This window comes from Ruditapes philippinarum, unplaced genomic scaffold, assembly GCF_026571515.1.
Source record: "Ruditapes philippinarum isolate M1 unplaced genomic scaffold, ASM2657151v2 ctg1654_1_1_1_1, whole genome shotgun sequence".
Taxonomy (NCBI): domain Eukaryota; kingdom Metazoa; phylum Mollusca; class Bivalvia; order Venerida; family Veneridae; genus Ruditapes; species Ruditapes philippinarum.
Window position 1 is genome coordinate 152,724 of NW_026864100.1, and position 18,386 is coordinate 171,109.

At 33.6% G+C, this 18,386-nt stretch overlaps 2 protein-coding genes across 2 annotated transcripts; one reads left to right on the forward strand and one right to left on the reverse strand.

The window, feature by feature from the left end:
- The first annotated feature begins 766 nt into the window (after positions 1 to 766).
- LOC132724422 (G-protein coupled receptor dmsr-1-like) lies at positions 767 to 2,035 on the forward strand. Its single transcript, XM_060709282.1, has one exon. It carries the CDS (start codon positions 971 to 973, stop codon positions 2,033 to 2,035), a length of 1,065 nt encoding a protein of 354 aa, XP_060565265.1. The 5' UTR covers positions 767 to 970.
- Positions 2,036 to 4,487: 2,452 nt separating this feature from the next.
- Positions 4,488 to 17,686, reverse strand: LOC132724429 (uncharacterized). The gene is made up of 3 exons (XM_060709287.1): positions 17,274 to 17,686; positions 14,696 to 14,887; positions 4,488 to 8,207 (listed from the first exon to the last, which is right to left on the reverse strand). The coding sequence occupies exons 1-3, from the start codon at positions 17,650 to 17,652 to the stop codon at positions 7,582 to 7,584; spliced, it is 1,197 nt and encodes a 398-aa protein (XP_060565270.1). The 5' UTR covers positions 17,653 to 17,686; the 3' UTR covers positions 4,488 to 7,581.
- Between the last annotated feature and the right edge of the window lie 700 nt (positions 17,687 to 18,386).

Consider the following 18,386-nt stretch of genomic DNA (forward strand, 5'->3'; position numbering starts at 1 on the left):
CGGTTATTGTTTTACAATAGGTTGGTTGTACATTGAGAGTTCCTTCATTGGGCACAAAGCATCGTTTGGGACACGACACAAATAAAAATTTTAAAAGTAAGTTTTCTTTTCTTTTATTGGTTTATATGAAATACAACGAATGTACAATTTTACACAATGACATAGGCAAGAAATGTAATTAATTAGATTTATAATTATCTGAAATTTCACTTACGCTATTCCAAAAATGAAAAAATTCAAACTGTTTAATATTAAGTTCAGTTTCTGTAAATAGATATAAATTTTATCCTTATTTTATTTTATCCTCGTTAACGGATATTTCTTCCGTAACCTTTAGCAATATTTGCATTGAAAATAATTTACTTAGTTGAAACTTTCGTTATTTCTTCTTTTTTTGCTTTCTTCGGAATTCATAGTGCATGCTTTAATTAGTAATAAATGAATATTTGTTTAATACTTTATTATGCTGAAAAAAGTTTTGATGTAGCAATTTTCAATTATATTTCGTTAAGGTTAATGCTTATTTTGTTAAATATGTTCATTTGTATGTTACATTTTTTACTTTTCCTCTTAGTTCAATTAAATACAACGCTGGAAAATTTTCTTTTCTCATTGTATGCTTTAGTTATTTAACTACAAAAGTTTAATTAGCCTTTCGCACTACGCATTATTTCCAACATTGCTCAGCTGTTTTAAGATTCATTTAATTCAAATGTGATAAAAATCTAATTCAACATTTTCAGGTATTCCAGACATATAAACATGATGTAGCAAGAAAATTATGACAGTCCTACGGAGATCTAACTTAAATGGATAATTTTATCATTAAATTTTATCAACCGTTCGAACAAATTGAATAGCGGAGAGGTGAAAATTGTCTGTTATGTAACAAGTGTTTCTTAGCCATAAATTACTAGTTTCAAAGAATTTTTCAGGAACATTATTAACTAAAAGCGTTTTCAAACCAAACATGAATGCAAGTGACGTAAGTGATTTGGACATTTTCAGCATGCGATATAGTAAATGGCATGGTTACATAAGCTTGCTTATTTGTGCTCTTGGGATACCACTCAATATTTTAAACATTATTGTTCTTACAAGAAGTAAAATGCGCACTGCCATTAACTTTATCCTCACGTGTATCGCGATATGCGACATGACAACAATGTTGTCTTACGTACCCTTTGCTGTCCACTTTTATTGTCAGTATTCTGCTAATTCAATTTTACCTGAAAAGAACAGTTTGCAATGGATGAATTTTCTGTTGGTACATCTAAATGTAACGGCCACTGCTCATACAATTTCAATTTGGCTTGCCGTTGCACTGGCAATAATTCGCTATCACCAGATACATTCCCCGGCACACGGCAGCATAACGCACATGCGTAGAATTATACGTGCTCGAGTGATAACAGGAACCATTGTTATATTTTCTATCGTGATATTAATACCGAATTATTTGTGTCACAAATTAAAACTCCACCAGAGTCGTGATAATTCAACGTTATATGTTTTTGAAGAATGGCGTCTTGGTTCGGCACAAGTCGACACAATACGGGTGATAGCGTTGGTAATGTACAGTTCATTGGCAAAGCTGCTCCCATGTGTGATGATCATAATATATGGCGGACTTCTTCTAAGGACGTTACATAAAACGATTCAACATCAACAACAACTAGCAGCGACGTCGTGTTTAAACTCAAAGAGAAGTAACAACCCTTCTAGAACGACAACCATGTTACTGATTGTGTTTGTCCTCTTCATATTTACAGAACTGCCTCAAGGGATTCTTATCTTATGTTGTATATTTATAAAGAATTTCTTTGAAAGAACCTACATTCCTCTCGGCGACGTAATGGATATTTTTACATTACTTAACAATAGTATAAACTTTGTACTGTATTGTACTATGAGTCAGGAATTTCGACGTGCGTTTGTAGAAGTGTTCTGCTCATCGTCTAGAAATGATGATCGGAATAAATATCCAGCATCGTCCGCGGTGTACCAAAATAACATAAAAACAAGTTATATATAACTGTTTGTATAAAGATTTTCTTGTGCCTATCTAACGAGGTTTCCATTTTACATTTATAAACAATAATTATAAGACGTATGCTTTAAAAAGAGGTATTTAACGATATTGAACTTGTCAGTTAAATCTCTTTTCATGTTCCTTCGTTGAAGTATAAATAAATTAAAATTAAAAATGTGAAATACTGCGAGCGTATTTTTGGAATTTTAAAAACGTAAAACAGTGCAGCTTTCACATTTTGTCTTGGAATCTTGATAATCAAAAGTGTGAAATAAAACAGAAACAAGTAAATGAATTGCCGATTCATGAATTGGATCAGGATTGTTCAAACAAAATGGTGATTCTAGTTACATGGTTAGGTTTAATTCAATTCTAAAAGTACATTCAGAGATTTCTCCTCCACTCATCTATACACATTTTTTATATTCTCAAATAAACACAAATTCCACGTGGCATTGCTAGTTTATCGAAATAACAAATTTAGTTTTATTTTTTTTATAAACATTTAACTGAATAAATTTTATAGTCAAATCAATGCTGTTTATTACTTTGCACAGAGATGAATATTACACTACCTCTTAGTTAAAAACAGCATGTCATAATCATCTAAATGCAGAACAAACAGGTAACAAGAGCGATCAGTAATCACATGTGTCGCCTCATGATGGCCAATATCATGTTGGGACAAATTTTGTGACAGACGGACAGACAGACGGACAGTGCACAACTAGACTAACCACTTTGTACTGATCATTCCTGTAAAATTTGGATAAAATTGCACCAGTAGTTTATGAGGAGTAGTCCGGACAAGCTTTTGCGTATCTGGCAACACACAGAAAAAAACACCTTTTTATCAAAGGGCCATAACTCGGCCAAAAATCATTCAACCGGAAAACCCGTGCAATATGCGCAAGGACTTGAGCTACAGATCAATCCTGTAAAGTTTCATTGAAATTGCATAAGTGGTATAAGAGAAGTAGTCTGGACAAACTTTAAAAATAAAAATTATTAAAGGGCTATAACTCAAACAAAAATCACTGAACCGGAAAATGCTGACAATATGCACAACTAGACTTGGTACTGATCATTCCTGTAAAGTTTGGATGAAATTGCACCAGTAGTTTATGAGGAGTAGTTTGGACAAGCTTTTGCGTATCTGGCAACACACAGAAAAAGAAACCTTTTTATCAAAGGGCCATAACTTGGCCAAAAATCATTCAACTGGAAAACCCGTGCAATATGCGCAAGGACTTGAGCTACAGATCAATCCTGTAAAGTTTCATTGAAATTGCATTAGTGGTATAAGAGAAGTAGTCCGGACAAACTTTAAAATTAAAAATTATTAAAGGGCCATAACTCTGACAAAAATCATTGAACCGAAAAATCCTGATAATATGCACAACTAGACTTGGTACTGATCATTCCTGTAAAGTTTGGATGAAATTGCACCAGTAGTTTATGAGGAGTAGTCCGGACAAGTTTTGTGACGGACGGACGGACAGACGGACAGGCAGACAGACGGACAGACAGACGACGGAGAAGTGATCCCTATATGTCGCCACTACTCCGTAGAGGCGACACAAAAACAGGTCTTATTCTAACATGGTTTCTATATACGAAAAAAACAGCCGAGAATAACTTTTGCATTTGTACATGTATGTCGTACGTCAGGTTGTTAGTATAAGCCTACAATAATAATTCATAGAAATGATTCTGAGTTTAGTGTAAAATATTATAACCTAAGAAATGATATTGTTCAAAGTCAAAGTTATGTCTATGGAAATGTTGCGATCATTAGTCCATTACATCTGACAAGTGCCACATATCCGCACTAACGAGTCTGCACATTTCGACATATCACAACATTTAGTCTTAAACTTAACAAGCAATAAATATTATTTTACAGTACCATTTCAAGGTAATTATCATTGAAACATGGAATCAGCAGTGAAGTACAGTGAAACCTCTAAACAGCAATACCCTTCTGGATACAAAGATTTTAACTTCTGATCTATTTTCAAATAAAATCAAAGTATTTCTTTTTTTTTGACATTGGGTGAAGAACAACGTGCACGGCGGTACAAGACTCGCACAGTTCTAAGCAGTTACTGTCATTCACCAAACACGTTCAGTTATTTTATGTACAAAAGCAGAGTTCCGTTAATCCAGTTACATACTCTAGATAAACTATGCTCATCCTTGAGTAAAATATCTTAATCACAGAATTTATTGAAAACTATGAACTTCTTACTAAATATGTCTAATTGGAATAAAATAATGATTAAACTATGTATGATAAGCTGCATTCCCTATTACAGGTCAAGTAAAGTTGGTATTTTCTTTTTATTGACACTATATATTCATATTTTGACCACCTATAGTGTGTAGAATTTTAAACATAAGAAATATACTTTGTATGAAGTCAAAAACATGTTTATTTTATATTTACAAAGAAACTGTGAAGCAATTACCAATATTTTCTAACATCAAATTTCAGCATAGTATATCTTTAAACTGTCCTCAATAGCAATTGATAAACTCTACGCACACCAGTGACATCTATGAAAAGTAAGTCAGTTGCTAGTAACAATAACATGTTTTAAACAGCAATAATCTGTCTTGTGTCCCTTTTTTCAGCTGTTTAAATCGTGTTTATATATAAACTAGTACATAAATATTGTAAGACATGTGTGCCTTAGAATATAATGAAGCCTGTTATTTAAATAACTTTTAATTTTTTTGCAATTGTTTTTGTTTGATTTCCAACATTGAACATATAAATATACATAATGCATGAAACAATAATTCAAATGATTTTAGTATGATTTCAAACATATCTTATAATACATACTTTTTCTCATTAAAATTAAATTTCTGACTTATTTTGTCAAACAAGAGTGTATAAAAACATTAATTTTAATACAAGTACATATAAGTCATTGTACATACTAAAGGAAACGATCTCAATCATATCAATTTCAAAAAAAATATCAATTGTAATAATAACAAAAACAAAATGCCCCCGACCCAGATTCTTAATGAAATGGATGACTGCTTAAGAAAAATATTTAACACAGTTAAATTATACAAACTTAAGTTGTAACTTAATGTTTTTTTCTATCAGAAAAAAATCTAAATTGGCACGTCATTGCTATTTGCACCGCTAGGTGGAGCATTATATGCATCGAAAGTGTTTATTTTTAGTTAGGATGAAGCATTTGTAAGACATGGGAATTAAATAAAGTATTACCTCCTTCAAAAAGCAATCCTCCTTTATAGCTGAAGAACCTTCATATATATACAGTTGCTGTTTCTAAAGCACCACCATCAAGTTGTTGATTGTTAGTAAAAATGCTATGATGGATGGACGGTGAGACACCAGGGGTATTAAATAAGTATAACATAATATAAGCAAATTTTTTAGGGCATATAATTAATGTACTCAATATAAGTGATCATCCTATGAAGTTTGACAGTTGTAAAACTGTTAACAATATTAAGGTCATTTGATATTGACCTTTGACCTTGTGACCCCAATATAGATATGGATCTTTTATTCAATATAGGCAATCATCCTATGAAGTTTGAACACTGTAAGCCAAATGGAACTTGTGTTATGCTCCAGAAAGCACAATTTTCAGTGTTAAGGTCATTGTGACCCTGACCTTTGATCTTATGACCCTAAAATCAATAGGGGTCATGTATTGGACATGGCTGTTCATCCTATAAAATTTTACAGCTGTAGGTTGATTAATACTTAAGTTATTGAGCAAAAACTGTTTTCAGTTTTAAGGTAATAGTGACCTTGACCTTTGACCTTGTGACCCCAAAATCAATAGAGGTCTTCTACCCAATATTGACAATCATCCTATAAAGTTTGAACACTGTGAGCCAAATGGAACTAAAGTTATGCTCAAGAAACCACAATTTTCACATTGTGACCCTGACCTTTGACCTTATGACCCTAAAATCAATAGGGATAATGTATTGGACTATAAAATTTTACAGCTGTAGGTTGATTAATACTTAAGTTATTGAGCAGAAACTGTTTTCAGTTTTAGGAAATAGTGATTGACCTTGACCTTTCACCTTGTGACCCCTAAATCAATAGAGGTTTTCTACCTAATATGGACAATCATCCTATGAAGTTTGAATATTGTGGGCCATATGGAACTTAAGTTATGCCCCGGAAACTGTTTTCAGTTTTAAGGTTACAGTGACCTTGACCTTTGACCTTGTGACCACTAATCAATAGAGGTCTTCTACACAATATGGACAATCATCCTATGAAGTTTGAATATTGTGGGCCAAATGTAACTTAAGTAATGCTCCAGAAACCAAATTGTGACCACATACTCTACCCAAAGTTAGAGGACCATGCAATAATTTACTTACTAGATATCAAAGGTATCAGTTAATAAATGGAGTAACAAGGAGAAATAAAACATATATCCCACTTTTTTAAGTTTAACCATACAAGGTAATACAGCCTTGTTACAAAAAACAAAAGATATAAAACTAAAGATATATCAATATCCAACTCGCCGGAATAGGTAAAAAATTTCTGAGTGTTATGAAGGGAAATAAGTTGGGGGGAAATAGAAATCACAGTTATATAACCTGCCAAACTCATGTACTTTGTATCGGATGTGTATAAATCAAGAAGCCATTGGTACGGGTAGAACTTGGCTTTTTATATGAAAATTTTCAAAAATCATCCTTTGATACATTATTCAAGATCAAATCATACCCCTTAGATTTTCAATTGTCATGCCCTCATACACGATTAATACATTTTATAAACTTATCATACTGCACAAAGATATTACACAAGAAAGTAAATTAGGATGCCTCACCTATGAATCTAACCATATAAATGCAAACTAGTAACATTTTTACAATGTACATTTTTGTAAATCAGCTTAAAGCTTAACAGTACATAGAAAAGCAAGAGATAAATCTATATCGTTTGCATGACATCAATTGCTAGAAAAGGTCATAACGTATACAATGCAGACTAAAGTAGACCGTTAGGTCACAATCTAAGTTTGTTTGCTTGTCTAGTTTTTGTGTGAATTTCAATACATTTTCAGCGGGCGGTCAATTTCCAAGATAACTAACTAGTAATTACCTATTTTCGACAAGTGATGACTACTAATCCCACATGATTTTTAAATATACTGTAAAAGACAAGTGACATATCACTGTGAGATAATTTGTCTCAATTCTGACTCATCCAAGAATCAATCAAGCCATCCCTGGATTACATATGTTATGCTTTCCCCTTTTGAGCTACACTGCATATCCACATTCTAGGTTATGAAACATCAAAGTTTGACTGTGTCTAAACAAAAATGTGGGTGCAAATTTGGAAACCAAATTTTTCAGAAATCAAGTTATTTAATCATCAATTTTGAATCAAGGGCATCATCTATTTAACTTTTGTAGACAGACATATGGTGACTCCTTTTTTTGTCCAATTTCCAAATCTGATTTTAGAAATAAACCTTTGGAAGGCAAAGACTGTAGTTTTCCACTGTCACTTTTTATCAACACCTGTCATCAAAAATATCCCACTGTAAAATTTCAGGTAAGTTGCTAATTTTCACTCTCTTTTCCAGCACTGGAGGCACATCAGATTTATTTGGATCAAAACATCTTTTATGAGATGTTTTTGAATGACAAGGCATTGTAACTCCATTTCTGTATCGTTGTAGGCAATCTTCGTCAAGTAATGTATGGAAATCTGCTTGATAATTATCAAATTTATAGTCATCAATAAGCCCTGTGCAAAACAATTTGTAATTCAAAATAAACCAGAGAAAAATCACAATCCTGACGTCAATATCTCCTTCATCAAACAAGTCCAATAAATGACTTCCAAGGAGTACATCATTCTCACAGTCATACATAAACACAATTAGCTTTTCATTCTTTATCCCTATACTAGGAATCAAATTATTTTGCATTTTTCCAGAATTTTGTCTACCTTGTAAATATGAAAAGACAAATGTTTTTACAACCATCTGAGAATATTCATTATCCAAAACCTTGTCACCTGATTCTGACACTGAAACATCATCTTCAGATGACTGTCCAAATGAGACAGGCAATTCTACGTCAGTATTGTTCATGATAAGTAGGTCAACATTTCCATGCCACCCATCCTCCAAACCTGAAACGAGAAATTCAACAGTCTTAACCTTTAACTTCATAAAGACATGTCTTGACAGCTTTTCATCCCCCCTCCCCTTTTTGAGGCCTCAAATAGTGAAGAATTTAAGATTGAGCATGCTGTTACAAAGGCTTTGGTCCAGTCAAAAATTTGTGCCAAGTTTGATCAGCATTAAAGCATTTTTTATAGTTTCATAGCAGTTTATCTTGTAACAAGAGGCTTTTCAATGAAAACAGCCATTTTTCACAATATGCTCATGCAGTAAAAGGTTAATTGACTCAAAGTTTACCTAGTGTGGTAATCAACTTATCTTCATTCACAAAATGACAGAGGACAATGGGACTACCTAAGTAGTAAGGGCATAAACACATGGTGCATATAATTGCTATATTTATCTCACTTGATAATCAAGTTCTGGTTATATCGGTTCCTGAGATGGGATAGAATTGGACAAAGTGATTCCTATTAAGCCTCTGCACACATTATAAATAATCACATGACTTGGTTATATGTCTAAGATAGTGATAAAGTGTGCCAGAATCTTAGAATATGATAACAAAAACAGTTAAAGCAATTTTTTTTTTTAAAAATGGGTTTATTTAAGGTCGCTGCCGGAAAGCCCATATGGGTGACTGTACACTCAAGTTGGGCCATCCTAGAGCGTCCCGCCGAGATTTTTTCGTCGATTTTTTTCCAGCTTATATTGGTGGAGGAAGACCCCAGGTGCCCCTCCGTGCATTATTTCATTCACGAGGGGGCAACCGGGTAGAACCACCGACCTTCCGTTAGCCAGCTAGATATTAAAGCAAAATAAACAACAAAATACTAATAGTGACCAAGGAGCAAGCAACTTTTGGCCCCAGGGGCATATTTCATTCTAATTTGCAGACATTCACATGGTAATGTTACATGCTAAATATCTTAGCTCTTTGCATTGTAATTTCACAAAATTAAGACTGAAAATTTAATGTGTTTTCTCATACAAGACTATATCAACTAAGTGGTCACAGGGGTGTGGCCAACATTGACCCAAGGACCATTATTAATACCAATTTTTAATTTCACTTCCAATAAGGCAATGCTTCATGTCAAATATCTAAACTTTAGGAAGAGTAGTTTCACCAATGTAAGACTTAAATGTGTTTTCCAGCACAAAAATATATTAATTAAGTGACCCCCCCCCACAAGGGCAGGGGGACCTAAGGGGCATGATAAATACAAGTTATTTTATGGTCCATATAGAGATAGTACAGTCAAATCAATGTAAGCTTTGGGCACACAAGTATCAGTATAAATTATAATGATGTGTTTTTCATATATTTATAGTCAACAAATCAAATGACCCCAAGCACTTGGCCAATATTGATCCAAGATTTATTAAATTAATACCAGTTTTGTTAAGGTCAATAAGACAATGCCACATGCTAAAAATCTAATCTGTAGACATTGTAGCTTCACACAGGAAACCCAAATCTGTGTTCTGCACACAATCTCATTATAAGAAATATTTCTTCCAAAATTTTTTAGTTGTTTCTATTTATTGCTTCAAAATTTTGAAATTGATACAAAATGACTGTGACCTTGACCTGAGAAAGGTCACACCTATTGTCTGCAAATTACCTTATTATGGTTAACATTTCTGCCAAGTACTAGTACTTTCAATTTCCTTCCACCAATATAAAAGATACAGACCAGACAATCTGATAAAAATTAGCTCTAAATAAAGCTCTGCTTTTAGATCTGATCATGACCAAATACAAAGAAATTTCAGGTGATCTTTCACACAGTCAATCATCGGCGAGCTTTCATTACTTTGAAAGCGATGCGGTGTCTAGGAAACCAATACTGAGTAGCTAATTTTCAAAATTTTGAGAACAAACATGGCAATGTCCATATAGCTGATAGGTACATGTAAGCTGGGGAAACAATCTAGCCCATTAAAAATTGACATTATTTCAAGTTAATTCGTTAAAAATTACTTGAAAAAAAAATTTCTACCAAAAATCAACAATTTGTTTAACTTCTACAGATAACAGTATTTTGATACTTCTTCTAATGCCTATCTGTAAAAACCGGTTTGTTTGCATGGCTAAAAATAGCTTTTTCAGGAAATCCGAAATATAAAGAAGGCGAAACATATTTGGTCATCATCAGATCTACATGAAAGAAAAAAGTAGATCTGAACTAGAGTCAGTTTGACCAGAAATATACTCTTTGATTTAATGGTATAAGAGAAGTAGTCCGGGCAAAAATAAAAATCATTAAAGGGCCATAACTCTGACAAAAATCACTGAACTGGAAAAGGCTGCAATATGCACAACTAACTAGACTTCATACTGATCATTTGTTTGGATGAAATTTCACCAGTAGCTTTTGAGGAGTAATTTTGTGACTGATGGACAAATAGATGACAGAGAAGTGATCCCTATAAAAATAATACATGAAAAAATATAATAAATAAGTTTCAAATAAATTCCAAGTTTAACAAGAGGGCCATGATGGCCCTGAGGTCGCTCACCTGTATATAGCCCCCCCCCCCGGCCCAATTTTTACCCAAGGGCTTTTATTTGTTTATTTGAACAGACTTGGTAGACACCCATAAGAAGATGTTTCATGCAAAACATCTAAGTTCTAGCTCATTGGGTTTTTTAAAAGAAGATTTTTTAAGTTTTTACTATACACATATAGTTAAAAACAATGACACCCCTCGGGCAGGGCCAGTTTTGACCCCTGGGCTTTTATTTGAACAAACTTTGTAGATATTTACTTAAAGATGTTTCATGCTTAATATCTAAACTCTAGTTATTTGGGTTTTTTCAAAGAAGATTTTTAAGTTTTTGCTATGTATATAAGGAAAATCAATGACCCCCGGGGCGGGGCCAGTTTTGACCCCAGGGCTTTTATTTGAACATACTTGGTAGACACCCATTAGAACATGTCTCATGCTAAATATCTTAGCTCTAGCTCTTTGGGTTCTTTAAAAGAAGATTTTATAAGTTTTTACTATATGCATATAAGGAAAATCAATGACCCCCTGGGGAGGGGCCAATTTTGACCCCAGGGCTTTTATTTGAACAAACTTGGTAGACATTCACTAGAAGATGTTTCATGCCAAACATCTAAGTTCTAGCTCTTACGATTCTTTAAAAGAAGATTTTTTAAGTTTTTACTATATGCATATAGGGAAAATCAATTACCCCCCAGGGCGGGGCCAATTTTGTCCCCAGGGCTTTTATTTGAACAAACTTGGTAGACATTCACTAGAAGATGTTTCATGCCAAATATCTAAGCTCTAGCTCTTTGGGTTCTTTAAAAGAAGATTTTTTTAAGTTTTTACTTTATGCATATAGGGAAAATCAATGACGCCCTGGGGTGGGGCCAATTTTGATCCCAGGGCTTTTATTTGAACAAACTTGGTAGACATTCACTAGAAGATGTTTCATGCCAAATATCTAAGCTCTAGCTCTTACAGTTCTTTAAAGGAAGATTTTTTAAGTGTTTACTATATGCATATAGGGAAAATCAATGACCCCCCGGGGCGGGGCTAATTTTGACCCCAGGGCTTTTATTTGAACAAACTTGGTAGACACTCACTAGAAGATGTTCCATGCCAAATATCTTAGCTCTAGCTCATACAGTTCTTTAAAAGAAGATTTTTTAAGTTTTTACTATATGCATATAGGGAAAATCAATGACCCCCCGGGGCGGGGCCAATTTTGACCCCAGGGCTTTTATTTGAACAAACTTGGTAGACACTCATTAGAAGATGTTTCATGCCAAATATCTAAGCTCTAGCTCTTAGGGTTGTTTAAAAGAAGATATTTAAAGATTTTTCTTTCGGTTGCCATGGCAACCAGAGTTCTGTATGGAATTAAATTCTTTGAACAATTTTTAAAGGTGACCACCAAAGGAACATTCCTGTGAAGTTTGGATGAAATTGGCTCAGTGGTTTATGAGGAGATGTCATTTAAAGCAAAAGTTTACGGACGGACGACGGACGGACGACGGACGGACGCCGGACGAAAAGCGATCACAAAAGCTCACCCTGTCACTTTGTGACAGGTGAGCTAAAAATTAATGGAGATAATTTTGGAAATACAGGAGCCAGAGTTATAAATCTTATCACATATAATTATATGACTAACAAACTTTTTTTTTTTAAGTCTGAATTACAGAAAAAGTAAGGAAAATTTTGTTTGTCAGGGAAATACTGTAATTTGAAATATTGATACTAGAGTTATGAACCTTTCATACATTATACTTGTATTTTATGGGAGTTGATATGAAACTTAAATTTAAATTTAAAAAATTATATCCTTTGAAAACTAAAGCAGATAACAATTTCTATAAAATAATTTTTCCAAATTCAAGGAATATTTCTTAAAATATTAATGCTAGAGTTATGAATCTTGTCACACATGATGTGGGTGATTATAAGTAACAAATATTTGAAGGTTGAAGTGCATACTGTACAGCAAAAATAACATTTTTTAAAATAATATCTTTATGAATCTTGTCACACATCATGTGGGTAAAGATAATGATTATATACTTGAATGTTGAAGTAGATACCTTAGAAAATGACGCTTACCTATATGAATACATAAAATTTGTCCAATAAAGGTACAAAGCTAAGGCTTGTTAAAAAGATGTTTTATCCAATTTCTAAGTTGAAAAAGAGGCATAAATATGCAAAAAAGGAAACAAGAGTTATTGAACTTACGCCAATAATGTTAGATTATCACAGAGAAGAAGCATGTGAAGTTTCAATCCATTCCCTTCAGTAGTTATGGAGATACCAGCTTACACGCAAAAACAACCAAGAATAAGTCTAAAAAGGGGCATTAATATGCAAAAAAGCAAATCAGAGATATGAGACTTGTGCCAGTCATGGTAGATAATCACAGAGAACAAGAAGTTTTAATCCATTCTTTTAGTTATTGAGATACTAGCTTCCACGTAAAAACTTAACCACAGAGACGCCGCCGCGGCCTACACCGGCTCTGACAAATTGGTTACTGCATTAGCTTGAGTATTCTACTTAAAATCTTAGTCCATTGGGAGATAATTCTTCAAATATTGGCACATGTTTACAAGAGGGCCATGATAGCCCTGAAATAGCTCACCTGTATATAGGACTCCAGGGCAAGCCAATTTTAACCCAAGGGCTTTAGGGCCCCAAGGCATTCATTTGAATAAACTTGGTAGACACTGACAACATGATGTTTTATGCCACATATTTAAGCTCCTAAGGTCTTTTGGTTTCTATAAGAAGTTTTTCTTTTCGGTTGCCATGGCAACCAAAGTTCTGCATAAAATTAAACAATTTTTAAAGTTGACTACCACAGGAACATTCCTGTGAAGTTTGAATGACATTGGCCAAGTGGTTTAGGAGGAGATGTGGTTGAACCCATTACGCGATATACATGCCTTTTAACGCCCTTTTCACCCCCCCCCCCTTTTTGTTGTCTCAAATGGTGAAAAAATGCCTTATTTAGGCCCCCAACACTTGTCTTTGTTTGAGAAATGTTGTTAAAGAAAGTGGCCACTTTTTTGGCGCGGCCCCCCAACCAAAAGATACATCAGGGGGTTGCCAGAAGAGGGAAGTGCCGCCTACTGTTTGGGGGGTTTGAAGGGGGGCGGAGCCCCCCTCATCGCCAAGAAAATTTTGGACTTGTGAGAGGCTAAATGACCCCAGATTGATCATAAGGTAACGTGTATCCAACGCTGAAAAGCATCTGACTCTATCTCAATCCATTGAGAAGTTGCAGCACTTTGAAATCAATTTTGATGGAAAAATTCAACGCAAAATAGTGAGTTTTGGCAATTTTGAGATGTCCCCTCGTTGCGATGGTAACAGAAAATTTAAGCCTGAGCATGTTGTTGCAAGGGCAATGGTCCAGTCAACATTTGTGCCAAGTTTGATTAGTGTTGAAGCAGTTTTTATAGTATTATAGCAATTTGAACATGTAAAGGGAGACTTTTCAATGAAAACAGCCATTTTTCACAAAATGCTCATGAAGTAATGGGTTAAAGAAAAAGTTTACAGACGGACGACGTACGGACGCCCGACAACAAGCAATCACAAAAGCTCACCATCAGGTGAGCTAAAAACCATGTTTGTTCTGTTTACAGTTAGATGGGCCTCTAACCCTATTCTGTAGTGCAGATGGATGGATAGATGGACAGTTCAGTTACATGTACTATTGATATAAAAAGAATAATTATTAAGGAAAATTCTAAATTCAAGGAGATATAATTCTGAAAATATTGCTCCTAGAGTTATGAACCTTGTCACATAAGATGTAGTTCATGATATATTTGAAGTTTAAAGTTGATACCTTAAGAAATGAAAAAGTTGTAATAAAAGTATTTCACTGCACCAAAACTTTAATCTCAAACCTGGATGCGGACGCTTTGGGCAAGGACAGCTCTCCATAAATTTTGTATAGTCAAGCTAAAAATCATACTCATTTCCCATATCTTACCAAATGAAGTATCTCCACATTTGCCAGAATAAGAGTGATCCACATCACAACATTTTACATACTGTATTCCTGGGTATGAATCAATCATATATGTCTTCTCATCAACAAGGGGCATCAGTAAATGTTCCGCATATCGCCTGGCAACGGTAGCTTCACATCCTTCCTCTCCTCTTTCTGCCAGTACAGAATGATCTACAAATATTAAAATATAAAAACTTAAAAACTAAAACTTTCAAAGAACACCCCAAAATGACAAAGCTGAAAAAATGTTGCAGAAAAATAGCTGCATTATACAAAAATTGTAGCATGTACGGAATATACAGGGAATATATTATACATTGGGTAACTGACAATGGTTATCGAGTCACAATTTTCATTCTATACAGTAATTTGGATTGAAGACACCACTCTTATTCACCTTATTAAAAACTAAAACCAACATTTTGTACAAGAACTAGTCTTAATATTTTGCTTATATTAGTATGGTTTAGTGTCTTACATGTGACCAAGTTTAAACAATATTTCATAAGGTTTTAAAAGTCTTTTTTTACCTACAATTCAATTATGATATTTAAGTGAGTTTTCAAAATACAACATGTAGTAGAAAACAATTTTATGGTCAAGTCATGCGACTAGTATGTAATAACATGTAAAAATATTTTGACGTTCAGTTGCAGAATAAATTTAACCATGATGCAACAAGTGTGAATCAAGAAGATGAGCTACTCACATAACCTTAAGCATTTGTACTTGTGATTTCTCTGTTCCAGTCATTGAGAATAATTATTTATAAAATGATAACTAAAAACAATGTACAAATACAATTTATTGTTCCAATAGGGTAATGAAATTAAATTAGTGTCACAGATTTTTTTCTATGCTCAGTTCTGTGGCACACAGTGCAAAGTGAATTTCAAAAGAATGGCATTTGAGTCCTAATCAGGCTGCACAATTTTCCTCACACTGACATTTGGTGCCAAATTGGGGATCTTGATGGTACATATCAGAGCCAAAGTAACATTGTTCTTAGGATATCTCTTTTGTGTGGATTTTATTATTGTACAGCAACTTACCATGCAATAATAATCTGGGCATTTTCACCCTACACCAGTGGTAAAAATAAGACCCCATTTAACATAAACTCTCTTTTCCCCAATTCCAAATAAAATATTCACAACTGCTGCTAAATAAATCAAAATTTTTGAAAATTTGAGAAGGATTGAACTGTTTAGATTTTTTTTTCAAAGACATGACATGTTATATTATCACAATAAATGAATAAACTTGAAAGCCATCCATAAAAACCTTGGTTGTATATCAAGATTTAAGAATTTTTTAAAATCTACAAAAATGCTGCCTAATTTTTCCAAATTAAAACCAATTGCTTTTTTGGCTACTTTGTGAAAAGGCCAATTATTATTATAGTAATTCTAATATTAGACAAAATTAATAAACTCAAATTATCATATAAATGAAGTTATAAATTATATAAAGCATTGATGTCTATGTATCTCAGTTGGGTGTCAAGTTTAGTTTTTTACTAGTTACCCACTTATAACATTTCTTATCTTAATTCTTACTAACAGGTGAACTTTTTTTACAATATATCTGGGGTGACAAAATCATAATTTTTCATATTGCCAAGGTTGTCCCATAAAAGCAAAACATTCCAGTAAATTTAAATGATTAAATTTAGAATTATTTTCAATATAAAGCGTGTTTGGTTTAAACATATTTATTTAAGCTCGATTGCAAAACAAGTTCTTGCAACTTATATTAATCACTTTCGAGTCTGCTTCCTGGAACCAACCAGTACTGGTGTCGTGACCAGCGTAGGGCTCGAACCCATGATCTAGTAGGTTGAGTCTCAGGCAGACACCTTAATTATAACCACTAGGTCACTGCTCCCCAGTCCCCTTAAAATAAAGCATGTAAACATAATACAGGGAAGTCAAAGACTTTGGCTTGCCCAGCTATAGACTACATGTGTATATTTTAAAAAAAATCAAATAAAAAAACAATTAAAAAAAATATAGAATTCTATACCTATCAATGAAATTTTGAGTGTCAGTTCTAGTTAGGCGCCGCCATTTACAAAGTAACTCAATGATAAAAGGCGGTGTATTCCAATAATGGAAGAAATCTCAACTTTTCAGATTAATAAAAATTGTCGAGTGTTCCGAGTGAAAACGGAAGCGGGTACATTTAATACCAAATGACACCTTTAAAATGGAAAAATGAAAGGATTTTTACGGACTTCCCCGTTCATAGGCTTTGCCTAATTTCATATTAGTGAATGAATTAACCTGTGAAGGCATCGCCACATCTCACGGTGATAGATCACAGTATATAGGTACTTTTGGCATGGTTTTGCTGTTTGCAGGGAAAATTCCTAACATAATACTGAGACTGAGTTTGAGGCAACCACGTGAAAAATGTGGGTTTCATAAGTCCAAATATGACAAGTTGAACAAACTGAATAACTTCAATAAGGGACAAGTTGACTGAACTCAAAATACCATAAATGGTGTCTGACTTTTATGGGAAAACTAACAAAAATAGACAAGTTGAACAGTACCACTACTAGACAGAAATTGCAGCAATCTTTGTAAAGCTCTCCGTTGAAATTTATCAGCTGGTACTCTTGGTGTACTTGCCCTATCAGCCAAAAAGTCTTGAAGAATTTTGTAGCCAGTCAAAAAGAAACAACCAATTGGAGCCATATATTTGCTTTCTTTAGTTTCTATGCCCATCGTTTCAACCTTGCAAGTTGCATTATTGAAAGCAACATCAGTTCTTGCATCGACTGCTACCACCCTAAGACATCTTAAAAACATATAGTCATTTCCACTGGCAAACGCTTGCAAAGCATTTTCTATGCGAATTTTCAATTTTTCGTTTCCTTCTTCTTCCAGAAAATCTTTAAAATATTCTGTTTTGTTTTCTTCAGCATCCATTGTCGCGAAAATATATGATAGTCCGAAAATGACTTACTAATCAACAGTTTCCGGTGTCCGGATTTCGACGGTCTCCGGTATTAAAACAATTTTTTTTAGTGAAGTTATATATATAATTTTAAATTGAATGTAGGGGTAAATGAGAAAAATGTAATTGACGAATGTTTTAAGTCATGAAGTCCTGTGTTTGTGATGTTTTAACAGATTAAAGGTTATTGATAAAATAGTTCCATCCAATGAGCATTGGAAAATAAATCTGAATAAATATATAATTCTTAGTAAATTAAATGACACTAAATCATACACATGTAATTTCAATATTAACATTAATTTTCATGAAACTGCACCTATTTAATTTGTTAGTTTTGTGACATCATATAACAATATCATATCTGGCAGAAACACCAAAATTAAGTTCAGAGTTTAATTTAGATTAAAATTCGATTTTTTAGATCAGTTTACTACGTGAAAGGCAATTGACCAGTACAAAATTAGGGCATCTGAAAAGAAATTATTAAAGGAACTCCATTGAGGTCCAATAGCCTAAAATAATAAATTTTGAAATTCTTTCTAAAATCAACAGGTACATTAAAATTTGAAACCAAGCAAGAGATGATACATACATATACACGGCATTAAATTTTTATGCGATTTTTGACCGATTTGAGTGAAAGGCGTTTAAACGGTTTTCATTTATTGGGCCAATTTGCACAATAAAATTGATTATTTCTTGA